The 20,632-nt window shown below is 36.9% G+C and overlaps 1 protein-coding gene across 2 annotated transcripts in view; it reads right to left on the bottom strand.

Annotated features, from left to right (window-relative positions):
• The window catches only part of LOC112049469 (lachesin), a 100,337-nt gene that overhangs the window by 14,162 nt on the left and 65,543 nt on the right, over positions 1 to 20,632 (bottom strand). For both annotated transcript variants that reach the window (XM_052882533.1, XM_052882534.1), the window contains exons 5-7: positions 19,461 to 19,622; positions 10,710 to 10,838; positions 3,906 to 4,080 (exon numbers count right to left, since the gene is read on the bottom strand). In XM_052882533.1, the coding sequence (XP_052738493.1) occupies positions 3,906 to 4,080; positions 10,710 to 10,838; positions 19,461 to 19,622 (466 nt within the window). The remainder of the gene's footprint in view (positions 1 to 3,905; positions 4,081 to 10,709; positions 10,839 to 19,460; positions 19,623 to 20,632) is intronic.

The following is a 20,632-nucleotide window of genomic DNA, read 5'->3' as shown; positions in this document are numbered from 1 at the left end:
GTTTCACCTGCACCTACCCGTGAGAATACGGGGATAACATATAGCCTACGACACGGAACGTGGCTTTTTAGTGGTAAAAGAATTATCGAGATCAGTTCAGTAGATACATAAATTACCCCCTACAACACCAAAAACTTTACCTCTTTAAAATATTATAGTAAAAGTAATAATAGTAAAATAGTATAGATAAAATAATGCAAAGTGCTATTACAGAAGTATAGTAAATTCTAGACAAATATTTTTTACAAACTACAATATCCTTAGTAATTTAATATTAATTTTTGAAAAGTGGAAAATTTTAAATCATTGATTCAAAAATTGTTTTCCACACAAATCTTATTTTAATTATAATATTCCGTTCATTAAATTGAAATTAATTAAAAGAGCCACGTTGCTTAATTATATCGATTCTCTTTGAGAAATAATATTTTATATTCCTTTTATGAGAGATTAATTAGGTGTAATTAATATTCTTTTTATTAATAATTCTTCTGTTGAGAATAGCTACATTATAATTTTATTAGAAACCGGAAACATCTTATTGAGTTTTACCAAATATACACACATAATTATAATACAAAATCTAACGCGTCTGTGCATTATTCACATCACAGAAGAGATAACGCTAAAAGCTAATTGCGATAAACATGAAACATTATTTTCATGCATTTTCCATCAAATATGAATTTACTTACTATACACACACACACATAATTTAAGATTTTATAGTAGCTAATTCATAATTTCAACGTGAGGATAATTGTTGAAAATATCAAAAAAAGTCAAGATGCCTTACTTATTTAGTATTTTTTCTTAAAAAAAAAGAAATAAAAAAAAGATGCCTTGGAGTTTTCATCGAAAATGCTGTCCAACCCCATTGAGATAAACTACGCGCAATAGTCAAAACGCGCCCTCGCAAAAAACAACATGGTCCAGGATCCGAGGAGCATTTTAACAGCCACTACGAATTGCGTGGTACATAATCTCGTTCCTACGCTCAGAAGTTTCTATTACCTAGAAACCCTGTTAGCTACCAGAATCAAGAATGTTCGTAGATAAAAAAAATGTACATCTCATCAAGATGAAGCTACTCACGGAAAATTAACTTGATAGGTAGTAATAAATTGTAAAAACTGCTCGTCGGATCCTGGACTAACAATTTTGCATCTAGTTACGCCACTGCTCTACTAAATTCATTGCAATTGAAGATTTTTCCGAAGACAAGCAATATCAATCAATTATTCCCTTTCACAATGTACGGCATTTCCTATTTAAATATTTGGCAGATATAAACAATGATAATTTTATACTTTAGATAGGTTACGTCCCTACAAAATCACCACAAAAAGTGATCCAAATTTACAATTTTGTCTTTAACTCCATTATATGTTTACAGTTATATGTATACAGTTTTTACACTTCCTAAATACATAACTCTACTTTGTAGACGATAATCAGGTATTATTTGTTTCAATAACGTTCGTTGTTTAATAAGCAACTACAAGCCCTTGAAAAGAAATTACCTGTGAAATGAACCAACGTGAATAACGCTTAGAAGGCTGTTACTAAATCAGAAAACAGCTCTGAGCACTATGACGTCATTTCTGAGCGGTGAGTACGCGAGTGAAAGGAATTTCTCAGGTACAAATAATAAATTAAGTCAATTTTCCACATTTGACCGCCTTAGTTTTGATGCGCCATCTCTTGTGTATAATATCATTGAATGTAAATCACCTTATTCTCAGACGTGGTGGGTTAATATGGAAACGGCGTTAGCAACGTACAATTAATATTGTATGTTTGCTAAAAGCACTCCGCTAAGCGTTTGGGATCATAAGCATGCATTACGTATTATTACGTATTATTATACAGGCTGTTATTAATAAAGCCTAGCGCTTAACGTTAATGTTACGGCTCGGTTAAACCTTTGAGTGCACTTAGTTATATCACAGCCTCAATAGATCCATAGTTGAAGTGCTTGACTTAAATCTAAAAGGTCGAAGGTTTGATCGTGTAGGTGGAAGGTCAAGTTTGAAATCATGGACCGTTGTTTATTAAATAATATTCTTCTTTTGTTGCTATTGAGATTTTAATATTTTATAGCCTGCCTTGGAACTCGTATCTATAGAACCTTATCCAAATTCGCAAAGGCTAAGCACTGAACTGGAGTAATAAGGCAGTTATACATGAAACATAAAACATTTATACATGAAACAAAAAAGTCCTTAAAAATGTCATAGATGCAGTTGTCGGGGCGAGTGAGTCATTTGATCAGCCGGCTTGTGTCGTACGTAGTGATAGTACGAAGTGTTCGGTGAATTAGGTGGGGAGTAGTGGGAGACCGAATGCTGGCTATATAAGCGACTAGCTCATTCTTGTCGTAGCCTTCGATCTTTCCACACCTTTGTTAGACAATTCTTCATGGATTATTGAGGATTAAGCGTGGATAATGACTTGAGTGGAAAAATTAGGTGTTAACTACTTATAAAAGACGTCTTTAGCCCTACATACAACGGTCACAAGTCCGGGACGTCACTCAAAGTTATTCTCTGCTTCACACTCTTTCGAGGGATTATTCACATTTTTGGTGGGAATTGTTAGACCTAGGATAGGAAAGGTTCTCATTAAATAATTGTTCTTTGCTATTTAAATCCGCTTCTGACGACAACCCGTTTTCTGATACAGTCATAAACTGATGCTAAAATCATAAGTCCTCACAATGGAGGTAATCATATAATTTATGATGCCAGAATTATAGTCCTAAAAAGATAATAATAGAGCCAGTCACATAACTTCTGATGCAGAAACCATATTATTATGATCTTTACTATCGTTTAGCAAATACCGAATATTCTAGCTATGCAAATGAGTCCTTTAAAGTCCTCACAAGTCGTTTAACTTGTACGAAGGAGGCAGCCTTACATGTTATTAATACTGAATGGCTTTTAACAGAGCTCTCTTATGCACTCTCAAGCACTCTCGGCTCCCTGCTGAACCTATATACATTGGCTTTCATGCCAATAAAGGCTATTAGCACTATTCAATAATAGGCTTAGTTGTAGAGCCAAGTCTCTTAGACTATATTACGTTGTGATGTAATATTTAAACAAAGATATTAATGTTCTGCTCTTGTAATGTAAATTGACGAGTAGTTGGCCTACTTTCAGGAAGTCATCATTATCGACCAATATTCGGCTCACTGTTGAGCTTGAGTCTCCTCTCAGAATGAGAGGGGTAAGGCCATTGTGGTCCACCACGCTGACCCAATTCGGATTGGCAGACTTCACACGCGCAGAGAATTAAGAAAATTCTCTGGTATGCAGGTTTCTTGGTGAAGGTTTTTTTTTTTTTTTAATGCAAATAGGCTCGCGCTTGACCATGATCTAACCTGATGGTAAGTGTAGATACAGTCTAAGATAGGACACGCTTGCCTAGAAGGTGCCTATTCACTCTTGTTTTGAAGATACCCAAGTTATAATATTCAGGAAACACAGACTTGGGAAGGGCATTCCAAACCTTAGCCGTGCGTATGAGAAAAGAAAACGCAAAGCGTTTTGTACGGGTCCTAGGGACATCTACAACATAGGGATGAAAACCCACCCGATGTCTTGCGGTGCGATGGTAAAAAGGCGAAGGTGGTATGACAACGAGTAGCTCCTGAGCACATTCTCCAAAATATATCCTGTAAAACACCGATAAACTGTCAACTTTCCGCCGATGGTCAAGGATCTGGAGTTTCGTCAAAAGCGGTGAATCTGTGCCAATGAGTCTCCTGGCTCCTGGTTTTCCTTCACCGTTTAAGACACGTGATATTTAATTTCTTAAAATACATAGAAAAATTGGATTCTACGCAGACAAAGTCGCGGGCGTCCGCTAGTACATTTATAAATGTTGCTGAAGCTCACCTATAGGAGTTCTCCTCAGTGTTGATGGCGTACTTCTTGGTGGGCAACACCATGACGTTGTCGTACACCCAGTAGGAGATGGCGCGCGGGTGCGCCTCCGTGTGGCAGTCCACCGTCACGTCGGTGCCGGCTGGAGCACCCACCAGCTGATTCGGCACCCAGATCATGGGTGAGACTGCAACAGAAACAAAATGTTAGCTACCGATTCTATAATAGCAAAAAATACTATTTATGTTTTATTTGAAGGAATGCCTTGCTGGGTAGGTACTCTACAATCTGGATGGTGACAGTTTTTTAAATTGTATCTATAATAAATGAGGATATCCGCAAAAGAACCAGATTAAGAATCGTTCGTGCGTGCGTGCGTGGAAGTTCGTTCGTGCCCATTCCAACTAACAATGGTCAGGAAGTTCGACGAGCTGATAGACGTTGGGGTTCCATGGTGCTGGAATGGCCCGCATCGGAAAGCACAGTGATGGTCTGACTGTGACTAATATATTTCAAAATATTTGCTCTAAATTCATGTTCAATTTAGTTGCGTTGTTTTGTTCATCACCAAATATACCATCTTTATCAGCCTACTTTACGGTACTTTACGGCCTTTACTGAGTAGTACTGTAGTGAAAGTACTACTCAGGACGTGTTCAGAGCAGACTCAAAGTTTGCGTACATGTATCACAAGTTAAATGAATAAAAAGCTGCAACTTCTTCGACGTCTATCTTCAAAATAGTTTCATCAAACCGCATTTCGTGACGTTTTCTTCCCACACTTTGTGTTACGGCTTGCCGCCTTCAGGGATGTGATTCCGCTATTTTATATTTGTCGATGTAATAATATAACAAGTTTTATTACAATTTGGACCTTATTTCTATGGGATGCCAAAAATAAAATGTCACTAATACTAAACGGAGTTGTTATGGAAATGAGCGATGTCACATCGCTGTAAGTTTACAGAATGCAGGAGCAGTTCAACCGCAATAACAAATTCATCCTGCAGTTACATGATCAATACGTAGCAGCTAATCTTATTGGTACTCTTACAGTGGAATTCCTAGACGTTGCAGGGACTCCCCCAGGGGATCATTCAGCCGCTGAGTGTCGAATTTGACCTCTATTTGTTTGAGAATTTCTCCTATCTAATCTCTCTATAGTCGTTGCTTCATTACTGAAGATCGTGGTCCTGGTAAGATCCCAGCCTCCTGCGGGTCCACGCCTTCCATCGGCTTCTGTTGGTGGCCATCCTATCTAATAAAGTCTATGAATTCTACTGTTAGAGAGCAACCCCGTGTTGTTTTTCAAAAAACTGTCATATTCTGTACAAAAGTCTATTATTTACATAGACTCTATCATTAATCATCTCAAAGTAAGAGAGACAGCGACGGCGCGTGCAACGGGCCAACTGAAACTATCGGGAGCTGGGGAACAATTTATAAACTCTCAATAATGACAGATAGATGCGAAGTTTCCCGAGCGCCGTTGAGCATAGAAGACGATTTTTCACACTCCAGATGGTAATATGTTCCGTAGAGACATCACGGTCAGTATGTCGACAACGCAAACTTCAGGGATATTTAAATAGCTATAAATAAGGGTTAAATTACTGATTAACATCCCCACAATGAAATTATTATAATTTGTAAAAGAACATGGTTAATGTTTTTCAGCAGCCATCAAACAAGCCCTGGACTGCGATCTTCCTGAGGTTAAGTGACAATGTCTAAGATGGTAGCGGACTAACTTGGAGAGGTCGTCAAATGTGCTTGTAAACGAATTCTAAAACTTGAAATTAATTAAAAATTAAACAATGAAACATAAAATAGAATAGCCATAAATAGTGAACGTTTAGAATATTTTTGGAATCAACCCTAGGATCTATCTGTTGAAAACCAAGGCCTTAGTTACCTAAGGTTGGCTACCGACTAAGCCAAATGTCATCATCATCAACATCGTATCGGCCGATGGACGTTCACTGCAGGACATAGGTCTTTTGTAGGGACTTCCAAACATCACGATACTGAGCCACCTATGAATGATGTAAGCCAAATGTACTCGTAGTTAAATCTTAAAACTTGAAAAGCAAAAAAGTTAAATAGCCATAAATAGTGGACGCTCAGAATATTTATTGCCGACTAAGAAGAAAGTACAGCTAAAGCAAAGCCGGTAGCAATTTATAAAGTCTCGATAATGACAGATGCGCGCGGAACTCCGAAGCCCGGACGAACGGAGCCGACGATTTTTCACATCTCTCCCGGATAATAAAATCCACACTTTGAGAACGTAATTCACATTCCCAGAGTTTATGATGGCAATTTTCAGGACGAATATTACTCCGGCCCGCGTGATACGGTTTAATATTCTACGATGGTTTAAAATATTTATAAAGTCCACCTTTATTCTTTATGTGTGCGCGGAAGATGACTTCATTATGTAGCGAGTCTGCCGTGTGTATATTTAAGTGGGTGCCCTTTTATTGTTTTTTTTTTTTTAACTTTGACTGAGTTTTATGTTTTTTAATTTTACCGTTTCAGTTAGCGTTGTGTGGACCAGAAAAAGGCGAACGGGACATACTAAAGTTTGACGGCCTGGGTTCGATCGATTGAGGTTTTCTTAGTTGGTCCAGATCTGGCTGGTGGGAGGCTTTGGCCGTGGCTAGTTACCATCCTACCGACAAAGACGTACCGCCAAACGATTTAGGTAGGATATCGTGTAGAAATCGAAAGAAGTGTGGATTTTCATCCTCCTCCTAACAAGTTAGCCCGCTACCATCTTAGATTACATCATCACTTACCATCAGGTGAGAGATCAAGGGCTAACTTGTAAAGAATAAAAAAAAATAAAGTTAAGTATGAATGATGTACATACTTAAGTCAAACTTAAAAATGTTTAAATACGTCATGAATAGTCGGAAATAATAACTGCTTTTACTTTTATTACATGTTTTTTTTTTTTACCACAATAGAAAACCTTGGGATTTTTTTATCGGATCTACATCATCTCAATCACGTAATTTTTTAAAAACAACTGCATCGTAATCGGTACATTCATTTGGAAGGTATGATACAGATATGACACACACATAGGCCCAGTGGATATGACCTCAGCCTCCGATTCCGGAGGGTGCAGGTTCGAATCCGGTCCGGGGCATGCACATCCAACTTTTCAGATAAGTGCATTTTAAGAAATTAGATATCACGTGTCTCAAAGGAAAAACATCACGAGGAAACCTGCATACCTAAGAATTTTCTTAATTCTCTGCGTGTGTGAAGTTTACCAATCCGCATTGGGCCAGCGTGGTGGACTAAGGCCTAACCCCTCATTCTGAGAGGAGACTCGAGCTTAATAGTGAGCCGAATATGGGTTGTCAATGATCATGATGCTGATGATTCATGACTGTTGGAAAATTCATTTAATATTTAAAGTTTTACTTGTTTAATATTTTCGTTAATTTATTGGACTCACATATCATCAACAGATTTATAAATAAGCTTCACAAACATCGGCTTACAATTGTAAACTATCAGTTTCCAATATGAGAGACTATTTAAATAAAAGCATTCAAATGTAAAGCAAATTATAAAAATTTCATTTTGCGAGTTTTCTCTAGATTGAGAGGAGAAGGGAGTGTACAGGGGTGGGAGAGAGCTCCATCACCATTTTAATTTGATTCCCAGTCAATGCAATCCGTGAGAACAAAAGCTTTTACTAGACTTTCTTTTACAGACATTTGCAATTTCTTGCTTTTGCTCATTTCAAAATAATTTTGCCATTTTACATTGTTTACTGTAACTAGTTGATTTTTCCTCGTTAGCCTATGTGGTGGATAGTGAGGTTCTAGGTTCGACTCCTGGGCAGGTTATAAATTATACGAGGATTTTTTTATGCTGTGTTTCGAAATCATGTTACAGGCCCATCATGTTGCTCAACGACAAAGAAAATAAGGAAAAACATAAATGCATAAAAGCTCCATACATAGGTACGTATATGTATGTCTGTTTGTGATTGCAATCTGTGTTTTCCCATGTGCTTGTAATCAATTACACTATAATAAAACATAAATGAACTTTTTAAAATTTACGTCTGTCTGGCAGGAGTAATCTCTGAAAAGGCTGACCCAATTTTAATAAGACTTATGCGAACACTAGCTGACCCCGCAAACGTTTTGGCTTACAAATTTTGGGGTGAAATACCCTTATTTAAGGGCAGAACCACCCTTACAAACATAACGAAGTGGTTTTTGATGCTTCAACTACTTTAGTTTTGATTTTCAATTGATCAGGTGGTTGAAGCATCAGACACAACAATAGTGCTTAGTTAGGCATTGTGGTGTATGGCACAATTTTTTAAATAAATGTTTTTTCTTTCTTTCTTTCCTTACCATTTAGGGGTATGAAAATTTCATATTGGTCGATTCACAGACCTATAACTCTGATATAAGCACACAAAATTTTATAAAAATCGGTCCAGCCGTTTTGGAGGAGTTTGGTAACAAACACCACGATACGAAAATTTTATCTATTAGATAGTAAAGATTGAACAACATAGTAGAGTCTTTCAGGAAATAAGTCCCGCAGCTAAAACCTGAACTTAAAACTGACAGCGCCTTACACAAATGACAAAAAGACCGCCATTACTAAATGAGAATGAGCGCCATTAAGATATTAGCGCCGCGTCTGGGGGACTTTTTTCATGAATACGACTTTAAATACTTTTTCCCCAAAAACATCCATGACTCCAGGGGGATTGCTGAAAAACTGAATTTTACAACGTAAGATAATCTAAAAAATCTATCAGAGACGGCATTTACTAATATTAATAAAAACTTAATTACCTAATGCAAATTATTTTTAAAGCTCTTTCTATTAATGGCTATCTCCCTCTGTTTACATAAAATGTTTCCAATGTAAAGGCAATTGATTCGAACGTTAGCAATCTAGAACGACGTGCATAAATATTGTCTTTCAATCACCACAGTCCATTTCTGTTTGGACAGCTGCTCTTTAAGGCGGAGACATACTAATAAATAACCAGAGACACGCTAGCGGCTAGACGATCCGCGCCGCATTTTATGTCGCAACATTATTTTACTCAAAGGTAAGTAAGACTTGACTCAGATCACCATAATCTGAAGTCTGTAGTTATCTTTTTTTTTTTTGATTGTGTAAGTGTCGTAGGCTCCTTATGGGACTTAGAAGCTTCGCCTGATGGGGCCCGAAGGCAGAAGCAGAGTTGAGCGGAACGACTCTCTAAGGGCGTCTCCTCTGAGACTCGGACCTCGGCTTAGAGGGCCGTTCGGGAAGGGTGTTTTGGCCTGAGTGTATCAGTCCGGGCACCCCCGAGATCGTGAGTTAAAAAACCCACGTCTGGGTGACGTCAGATATCGGGGACCTCGTCTTCGCCGGCGAAGACGCTGTGTAGCTTGTGTTTGTGTTGCCTGGGAAGCATTGTCGTTCATTATGTCATTATCAGGATCGTAAAGGATGTTTTTAGGCGTCTAGATCTACAATAAGCGTTGGTATGGGGGATGTAGCTGCAAGCCTCAATCACAAGTTGGTTGCGGTGGGTGGCGGCTCTCTCACTGTAGTTATCATCTTTGTGTACTGTAGTCAATCATCATCATCATCATCATCATCATCTCCATCATCATCATCATCATCATCATCATCATCATCATCATCATCATCATCATCATCATCATCATCATCATCATCATCATCATCATCATCATTACCTGTCATCATCGGTTATTGTTAATGGCTTATGGCAGGGGTCAAGAACTATATTATGGCTAGCGGACGCCCGCGACTTCATCAATTCAGTTTTTTACAAATCCCGTGGGAACCATTGATTTTCCGGGATGACAAAGAACAAAGAGTAACTAACATCTATACAAACTTTTGCGTTTATAATATTAGTATGATGGACCTGAAACCGGCATCTCACTAACTAGCTGCGTAAACTATTGAACAAACAAGATAGTTATAAGTTAATAGAATTGACGAATATCGTTTTAATGGGAACCTTTAATGGTACAACGATTGAGTCTACCAAAAAAAAGATTAAAAAAATTAAACAGACAACCATTAAAAGTAATATCGCTTTAACAAAAAATAACTCTTTTTCTGTGTCTAATTGAATATTAATTATGCTCCAATAACATCATCGAAATTTTTAAAAGCACTCAAAAGAACTGGCGTTTTTTTTTAATCAGTTCAACGAACACAATTACTCAACCCACCGGATTGTGTTGTAATTATTAAATTAGGGGAAATCTGTCTGAAAAGTTTAAATGAAACATTGAGACGATTTTTTTTAAATCTTATTTTAGTTGGCAAAAACGGCCGAATTTATTTTTTTCATAGATTTTACGGACTGTTCGGTAGATTAATAGAGTATTTATGGTTTTAATTTCAACTTGATACCCCCAGGCGTTCTCAAGATAAAGGGTCTTGACCACAGAACATGTGCTTGCTTGACTACAGATTAAGTGCTTACTTAAGCTGCGTCTTATACCTACTCGTGGTCTTGGCAGACAGACGAACACTCAGACAGACAGACTGACTTACTTCTACTTTCCTCTGGTGCAGTACGAGGTTTTTTTGACCTCATACTAAAATTTAAAGTGGTGTGGTACGAGATCTATCGACCTCGTAATTCTTGGAGACGTTAGATGTACGAGGTCAATTGACCTCGTACCGTAGCGAACGTTAAGGTTCCGTTATTTCCTTTTGAGGTACGGGATCCTAAAAAAATGGTCTTACCTCTGGCTATACTTTCTAATGGCCTTACCTCTGATTGATACTCACATTCAACATCCACTATGATCCTCTTGGACACGGAGGGCGGCACCGCGTTGGTCGCGATGCACAGATAGGCGCCCATCTCCGTGCGACTGATGCGCTGCAGACTCAGTGTGTCGCCTTCGTATACTGTTACTGGAACAAATGGAAGTCATTGTACTGATGACATCTTCTTAGTGGAAGTCGGGTGGGGATACGGGGCTCGAGGCAATGGCTCATTTCCTATGTGAGACGCGGCGGAACTATCTCCATTAGTTATGTATTCTAGCCTCTTTTGGGGTCTATGGGTCATCTTGGATGTCAGTCCAGGTGTCCCACTGGTGGATGCTCGCCGTCCTGCGCTGCGCTGTGGTGTCGATTCAAGTTAGTTGCTGTAGGTTATTGTTTTTTTGTAAAACGAAATTAGTATCCAGCATGAGCTTACAAACTAGATGGTGCCCATGGTGACGCGGCAGCGGTCCTAAGAAGCCTACAGCAAAAAGAGAGTTAATGTATAACAGAATAACTTTATAAAAGGTATACGGGCTCCCTGTCTCTCCCTGGCCAGATGAAAAAAAAATATATAAAATTTGACGCCAATCATCCAATCATTGGATTCATTTATTGGAGTTGTTAATCTATACTAATATTATAAAGCGGAAGAGTTTGTTTGTTTGAATGAACGTTTGAAAAATTCTTTCAGAACTAGATAACCCATTTACCGAGGAAGGCTATATGCTATATATTATCCCCTTATTTTTACGGGAAAGGGAACCACACGGGATGAAACCGCGCGGCGTCAGCTAGTATCAAGATAATCGCGAAAAACTGTTTTTTTTTTATCTTGAAATTAAATAGCTTACGAAGAAAACACGAGATTTTTTGAGATATTTGAGACAACTTTTAGAACACTAGTGTGAAAGTATAAACGAGTTTACAGCTTACTTTATCCAATTCCGAAGTGAAATCCTTATTTGACTAGGGCAAATAGTTGATATTAAAGCTGTTATAGGGATTTTTATTAAAAAATACTTGTTTTCACGCAATCACAAGTGCCCATCAAATCGAACAAATTCAACAAAAACCAGTGAACACATCCTAAAAACTAATCAAACTCGACAGAATATTGCTGACGTCACGAAGCAATTAATTTATCGACATTGCCAACAAAAAATACAGCACTCTAAAATTTTTAATCTTTAATGTTTTAGGTCAGGCTTTTGTTTATAGAACTTCAAATACAAGTACATTGTTATTCATATTCAATAAAACATAAAAGTCTATTTTGTATTATCCGTACTCCATATTTATATATTGTATGTGAAAATGAGTTTATTTGTTACCTACTTTATTTGTTACACACATTCATTGCAAAGACAAAAGACACTGGAACTCGACAAAAGACATAACGAAACTTTTATCTATAAAATGAAACACTAATTAAGGAATCGCAAAGAACACGTCCTACAAAATTCCAAAATGTGTCCAGCAAACCGCGGTATAAGTCTTAAATCTCAATCTTGCTTTTAATTAAACCGTAAACAACCATGTCCTCTAAACTCAACAAATCAATGCTGATTGAAATAGCAAAATGCCAGTACTGTCCAGAAAGATCTCTGACTTAAAACCTCTAATTGTAGTAAAATTATAAACTACAAGTGGGAGTCCGTTATCACCTGAGCAATTCCCTTTCCCGTCACACTAATAATAAAGCAATTAAAGCCATAAAATAAATAAACTGATTAAAAAAGGTCGCCAAAGGTCAAAATAATAACTATACCCTGGCAACACCCAGAATACGTCAGGTCAAAGTGGAGCACAGATAAAGCAATTCGGAACGCGGCAATTATTTTCCACTTACACATACGGAGGCACGTACGGGGGTGGGACTATTACGAAAATAATTCCCACATTCCGGGGAGATTAGTAACAATAGATAACCGCGAACACGGGGTAATTAGCGAATGAATATTAATGGTAATGCGATAATTACACTCGAGTTTATGGCGAATGTTATGGAAATATTGCCACTAAACGCTCTGCCGCTATCCCCTAGTCCCATAACGTGGTAGGCGTGATTCACCGCGGTTGGGAACTTTGTCACATACTCTGGTAATATTAGAAATTAGAAAGTTTGTGTATTTGTTACTTTATCACTCAAAACTAATCACTTATCCATATTGCTTATGTTAGTATCGAAGCGAAATTGAATTTGATTCATTGTAAGTTCATTACTCTTTAACTCTTAAACCAGTATACTGATTTTAAAGATATTTACGCAAATGGAAAGCAAGTATCATATGCAATATTTCACTGATATTATACTGGCATACTCGTTTACTTTAAATGCTAAGAAAACTAATGCTAATGTGGAGAAAACACATAAATCGATAATACTAAAACTAGAGATGGAAAATTCCATAACATTTCTTAGAGTGACCCTGAATGATAAAATTCAATAGGGTGCTCGTAAATTAAAATACATTGGCAGGTTTTTTTTATTCTTTATAAGTTAGCCCTTAACTATAATGTCACCTGATGGTAAGTGATGATGATAAGTAATCTAAGATGGAAGCGGGCTAACTTATTAGGAGAAGGATGAAAAATCTACACTCCTTTCGGTTTCTATACGACATGGTACCGGAACGCTTAATCACTTAACGGTACGCCTTTGCTGGCAGGGTGGTAACTAGCCACTTCCGAAGCCTCCCACCAGCCAGACCTGGACCAATTAAGAAAACCTCAATCGACCCGGCCGGTCCGAACCCAGGACCTCCGTCTTGTAAATCCACTGCGCATACCACAGCGCCACAGAGTTAGCTATTCTACTAATATCCTCCTTCCTATTAATATCCTACTTCCTACTAATATCTTATTTCCTACTAATATTATAAAGGCGAAAGTTTGTGTGTAAGTGTGAAAGTGTGTAAGTATGTTTGTTCCTCTTTTACGCTGCGGCTACCGAAGCAATTTGGCTGAATGGAAATAGATTTTACTCTGGATTAACAAATAGGCTACTTTTAATCCCGGTTCCCGCGGGATTTGTGAAAACTGAATTCCACGCGGACGAAGTCGCGGGCTTTCCACGACCTACATCCTTTTACTTTAGAGTAAAGTGTAACATAATTTCAGTGTATACAGAAAGACCTGAAATAAGACATTTTAATTCCGAAGTCAGATACAAAGTTGTTTCATTCCCCGAGCTACCCAGTTCGCTCGTCAGATACATTCCCGTATAAACAGAAACAGAACCATCTTTCATTTTCCCTTCGCTCCGTAATATTACTGAGAAGTTACTTTACTTCGCTCCTAAATGACGTCATCTTTATGATAAAACACACAGTATGTAAAAACACGGCCCTCTCGAAATATGCTTGGCGAGGAAGAATTTTCATTATGTTAATGTGTGTTTAACATTTTAATTGTAAATTTTACTCCGTTTTGAAGTGCATAGCGTGTCTATATAGCATGACTTAACTTATAATATGAATCAGCTGTATTTAATATGGAAGCATAAGTTGCAAGCCGACGTTGGAATCCCAAGATGTTAGTATGGAACTGGAAAGCGCATTGTTGGTCGATCTTCACTAAAGACTGTGGTATTTCGCAGTTATATGAGGACAATAACAATAGACGGCTTAAAATGACGATGATGATGAATTTGCACATTGAAGTCTCCCTACAGAATCTGTCATCATCTAATAAATAATTATAATTGTTTCTTTAATAATAGTTTGCATAAAAAAGATTGACGCAAATCTAATGAATATAAAAACACTGTATAAACAGAAAACCAAATAAACAAACGTAAATTTGAAAAGCCCAAACAACAAATTCGACCCTGATATCTTATTCCGGGTTGCCGAAGCAACGGATAGACGGTAATCCGCCGGCAAACGGGCCTTACTGGGGATGAAATTGTAAAATCATCTAATGAATGGACTCTTAAAACGCCTCGAGCGGGGGAATGGAGTCAAACGTTCCTCCAGTCTTAAATCGCAAACGCTTTCATCCACTCGCAGCGAACACTTCCATTAAACGTTCAATAAAAACCCGGCCTCGTATTATACCAAACAAGGGTTGAGAGTCTCATCGCAAATACCAAGGCAGATAATTAAAGTATAAAAAAGGTGATGACTGTTGACCTTATGAGTTATATGAATTATAATGATTCTCAAGGCTAACAGTCATAATGTACTCTTTGATGATAATTATGATCAAAGAGTTAACCACTCCCGTTCCGTCCGTTAATTGCCCGTATTAACTGGACAACACTTCCTTTTGTTGTTTTTGATGGAGTTCAACTACCATTTAGCGATACAGTACGAAATCTAGGTGTTGTATTTGATAAATATCTCTCCTGGGTCCCTCAGGTTAGCGAAGTGAGCAGGAAGATGTTTGCAGCAGTACATTCTTTGCGACGTCTCAGTAACTTCCTGCCTATACCTACTAAAATTACGTTGGCTCAATCTCTCCTTTTACCAATTCTTGATTATGCTGATACTTGCTATCTAGATTTAACTATTGAGCAATTTAATAAACTTGAGCGTATTCAAAATCTCTGCATTCGGTTCATATTTGGACTTCGAAAATATGACCACATTTCTGAATTTCGGACTAAGCTCAAGTGGCTTCCGATTCGTCTTCGCAGGAATACTCATATTCTGTCTCTTTTATACTCTGTTCTTTTCCATCACTATACTCCTTTTTATCTGAAAGAACGGTTTGAGTTTCTTAGTGATACTCACTGTCGTTCACTCCGTTCTGACGATAACCTTATCTTAAAAATTCCCACTCATAGTACTTCTTTTTTCTCTAGATCCTTTGCTGTCGAATCCGTAAGGCTGTGGAACTCTCTCCCTCCTGATATCAGACGTGCGAAATCTTTACCGATATTCAAGGGGCTCATTGGTAAACATTACTTTCCACCTTAAATTTTGTATTTTTTTTTTTTTTTTTTAATAATTATCGTCATGGTTTGTTGTGTTTATGACATGTTTATATATATATATATATTTACATGTTTATACATTTATATTTATTATATATCTATATTTATATATATACTCGTATACGTATGTATAAATATTGTAAATATACAATTTGTATTATATGGTATATGTATCGTATTGTATATTATATATGTTGATATTTCTTAGTATTTTGTTACATAAGTATTTAACTATTTTCTTTTTTATGCGTTATTTTCTTTTATATATTACCTCTGTACACCCTAGCCTATATCTTTATAATTTTTATTATTAGTTTCTTCGTTAGGTTGCCTGGAAGAGATCGCTTTTTAGCGATAAGGCCGCCTATTGTGCATTTTTCTTTCTTTCCATTATTTTTCTGTATCGTATGTTTCTGTGTGGTGTACAATAAAGTATATTTTCATTCATTTCATTCACTCGAGTAAGAGTAGGCGGAAATTAAGAGCATTAGTGTAACTACGAAAGCTTTAAGTTCAATCATCCACGCAGACGCTCAATCGAACGCACACGCTTATGGAAGTCACCCACAAATCTCACGTAAACGAAAATGATATACAAACACACACACACATGCAAAGCACGTTTTGGGTGTGTGCTGATTGAGTTATAGATAATACGTTGTAATATAAATCCCTCGCGTTGGGAGGACATGACTACAAATTGTGCAAGGTGGAGACAAACGGTGAAAGACAAGACAAAGGAGTTTGAACAACATCGTCGACTCGACTTAGATCGGCAGCGAGATGATCTTAAGCTTCGTCCACCTGCCGCAATTCCATACAATTACTGTGATGGTGTGCTAACCTGTGCCCTATGTAGTCGCACTTTTAAGGCCAAAATAGGGTACATTAGTCACTGGAAAGCACACTAGAGAACTATACATCCGAGTTCCTTACCCTGATTTGAGGAGTCTGAAGCGTCGCTGTAGCCGAAATCGGCTTTGAGGCATCATCAGATAATGGCCATGATGTGGAGAGCGTTAGTATTCTAAGTTCTCAATTCCCCAAACGCATATGTTCAAGCAAATGCAAACGCACAGTTAAACACGCATACAGAAGCAAACGCACGTCTCACAACCTTACATATGTAAATAATAATTATCGGTTCAATTCCATAGACACGAATTACAATAATATTTTCAGACTAGATCTTCTACATGCCCTTTACAACTATAAACATAATAATTAATATACTCAATTACTCAGTCATAAGTAATGAAAAATATACTAAACTCTATCAGGTAAACAATACAAGTACCTACAGAAGTACTGAATTCCATCAAAGTATACCTGATTATATCATAGAAGTCAAATTCTGAAGGGGTCTTCTTTATGATATCGCTTACGCCTAATTTTCAGCATCGACAAAAAGTTCTTACCAAAAAAAAATACTTTAAGAATGTGAATTGTGAAAGAGGTACACTATAAATAAGTCCTTCACAACTCGAGCGAGAAAAGTGAGGCATGTGTTCCATTATGATCTTAAATCGCGAAGGCTTTCATTGCCTTTCAAAGAAATCTTTCCATTAACGTGTTCACAAAAAAAAACTCGATGGATTAAACCCAACAAAGGATTTTCACAATCCAAAATTCAGGGTGCCTCTACACAAGTTCGGTATTTCTGAACGGAACAGACCAAAAATATGTTGTTCACAGAAAAACTAAAATTTTGCAGACGGATTTTTACAAAAATACATTTTCTTTTTAATTTTCTGAATGTCGTTAATTAAATACTAGTAAATAAAATTAAATATATCAAAAATGTATGATTATAGATAAGTAAGCAACATATAACTGATAACTGGGCACTATTTGAGTCCCGCAGCGGAAGGGTTAATTTTTTTTATATATTTTTAATAGTGCTTTGTATTTTATTTTTATATCAACATTGTTAATAATTAAAAAAAAGATTAATATATAAATGAAAGAGAAAATTAGTAAGTAACTAACATTTCCCGTCATTAGATAGTGTAGCATTGCAGGTCTAAGGTCTACTCTTACTCTGAAATTGTGAGCGTTTTACGATTTTTTATAAAAAAAAAAAAATATTTTTTTCAATTGTCAATTTCTGCTAGTTCACTCTACTGTTAGTCAAAGTAAAAGAACTTGGTTCCTACAATAATCGCTAGAGAGTCAATTAGACAGCTTCAAATGCATAAAATAAACATTTCCCGGAACATAATTATTGCGTGTCCGGACAAGTGTGAACCGACCCCGAGAGTTCAATTTGGGGAGTAATTAAAAACGTCTGTGATCAGCGGTCCTCTGAAAAATAATCATGGCGACTGTGAGTGACAGCTTCAAGAGAGGGTCACACTCAATTAGCGGGTCTCACCGACACACGTTCATTTCGGCCGCTGAAAGAAAATCGCTTTTAAAATTAAACTCAATTTGGGGGCTTTTGTGAGAGCGGCGAATGAGGTCTAAAGGGCTCGCACGCTCTGGACAAAAGGGGGCAAAGCCACGTGGATATTTATCATCATCATTACATCATCCTTAACATTTTATTTGAAATGCTGTGTTAGTACGTTTGTGTATTTTAATTCGCGATTTCGAGAATTTAAATCAAAAGTAATGTTAAAAAGAGGTGGGATTTGATTTTATATTTGTTTGTTACAATTTATCTTAAAAACTACTCGAACGATGTAAAAAAATCTTTCGCCATTAGAAAGCTACATCTTCATCGAGTAACATATACATACACTTTATCCCCGTATTCTCTCGGCAACAAAGTACGCAAATGAAAACACGGGGTGTTTATTTTCAAAAAATGTCCATCTACTCGAAACAACTTGGTTTTAATTGTTATCTATAGCTTGGCAACTTCGTAACACTCCCGATGTTGCGCGCGGGCTGGCGGGCGTGTAGCGATGAATGAAAAACCCACGACTGATGCACGTCACATCCCCGCACGCACGTTTTCACACCGCCATAGTCTTTCCCCCTATCGCCCGCATATCATGAGAGTGTCATCAACAAACTTGCCAGACTACAGAAGCTTTTGACTAAAAAAAAAGTTTATGATTTTGCTTTTTTGTATTTAGAATAACTTTAATGAATAGAACAGCGGACTACTAATTAAACAACAGCACATTGAAGTTAATTTCCGTATTAATTTAGCTTATTCACATAAAAACGTTTAATTTTCCTTGGACCGCACCCCACGGTCGCAGGGATTAGAATAGATTTACCCGTTTAATTACCATGTCAACATGGGCCGATTCATAAAACAGGGATTTAGTGCCTCTACTAACAGCGAATTAATGCTAACTTCACTATAAATTCATGTAGCATTTAACAAAGAGCTTTTATTACGAAAATGTATTCATTTTCGGGTACGTATAAGATATTATTTGTACAGTTTCACTCTATCGGGAGACAAGGAGGTTTTGTTGGACTTCTACTGACTAAAATCCCACTTTACTTTAATTCCTTGCCTGGACATACAAGACAATATGAAAAGTATCAAATTATTACGGGTTTCAAGTCCTAGATTATTAATTACACTCTCAATCAAGTCATCAATATTCTCTTTCAGTGCGCTTTCATTTGAGACCCCACTCGAGTATACTTGCAGACATTCGGTTATTCTTCCCCACTTTCAACTCCCAGAACTTTTAAACGGCTCAACCGATTTTCATCAAATATGTCTAAGGACACTCCACCATAAGTCACCTTTCATATATAAAAAAAACTAAATCATACATTTCACGCATTTTAGATGATCATATTTCGTACTTTTTACTTTTACATATTTTGTCGTTAATATAAGAGAGAACTCTAGTTACCTTTCTTTCTCCTATCTACTGATATGGGCTGGCCATCTTCTCTCCGCCACATAATCTTGGGTGTGGGGAATCCATCGGCCTTGCACACCAGGCTTGTGTTCTGATTCTCCCGCACTGCCACTACCGACTGCGTGCTCTCTTCGTCTAATATGTTGGGTGGTACTGTTGACAAAACAACAAATTAAAATTTAACACAAACCGCCAACATGGCTACAATTATAAAGTCATTAATGTATATTATGTTTCAGAAATTCGATTCTATGATTTTTTTTTATGATTTTATGATTATTTTTAAATTGGCTTATCCATTATTACTTCGCAAAGAATTTTCTCCTTATAGGTTAAAATAGATTAATTTTCTAAGCCCGGAAGTCATGTCAACTATTTTTATGACATAAATTCTTGCCATCACAATAAAACCGGATGAGTAGGTACGTGTCGGACTCGCTCATCAAGGGTTCCGTACAAAATCTTTATTCTTCCATTCTTCATCATAAATCGAGAACATCGTAAAAATAGTAGTTCCTATGAAGCCCTTTCATACTGAGCCCCACATGACACAGTAAACTTAATTCAAAAATTTCACCGCCGTTTCTTAAATACCTTGTTTTTTGTTATTTGGTTACAAAATAATATGAATTTTTTTATTTTATTCAATTTTATAGCCCTAAAAATTCTTGGGCTTAAAACGGAAACTAGCTATAATGAAATTGAGTATTTTTCGCAGGTAATTTATTTATTTAATTTATTCCTATCAGCGTTTTGTACATATTTTATCTATATACCTACTAATATTATAAAAATGTAGAGTTTGCAAGCTTATGACTTTGTAGATCTACTGAACCGTTTTTAAAAACCCTTTAACCAATAGAAAGCCTTTAACCAATAAAAAAACCAATAGAAAGCCACGTTATTTCTGAGTATCATAGGCTATATTTTATCGCCGTATTCCCACAGGAACCGAAAGTACGTGAGTAAAACCGCGTGACGTCAGCTAGTTTCAGTGCTTTGTATAATTTAAATGGCGATGCATTGTTATTCCGTGTAGCACAATCACTCGCAACAACAATGAGCGAGCAACTTGATTTACTCATCACAAAGCTGTTAATTACAGTCTAAAATATAGCCTCGGGTTAAATTCCAATATTGATGGCTAATTAACTAAAATAATT

The sequence above is a fragment of the Bicyclus anynana genome, chromosome 7 (genome assembly GCF_947172395.1).
Source record: "Bicyclus anynana chromosome 7, ilBicAnyn1.1, whole genome shotgun sequence".
NCBI classification, from domain to species: Eukaryota; Metazoa; Arthropoda; class Insecta; order Lepidoptera; family Nymphalidae; genus Bicyclus; species Bicyclus anynana.
The sequence above is the reverse complement of the archived record's forward strand: the minus strand, read 5'-3'. Positions and strand labels throughout refer to the sequence as shown.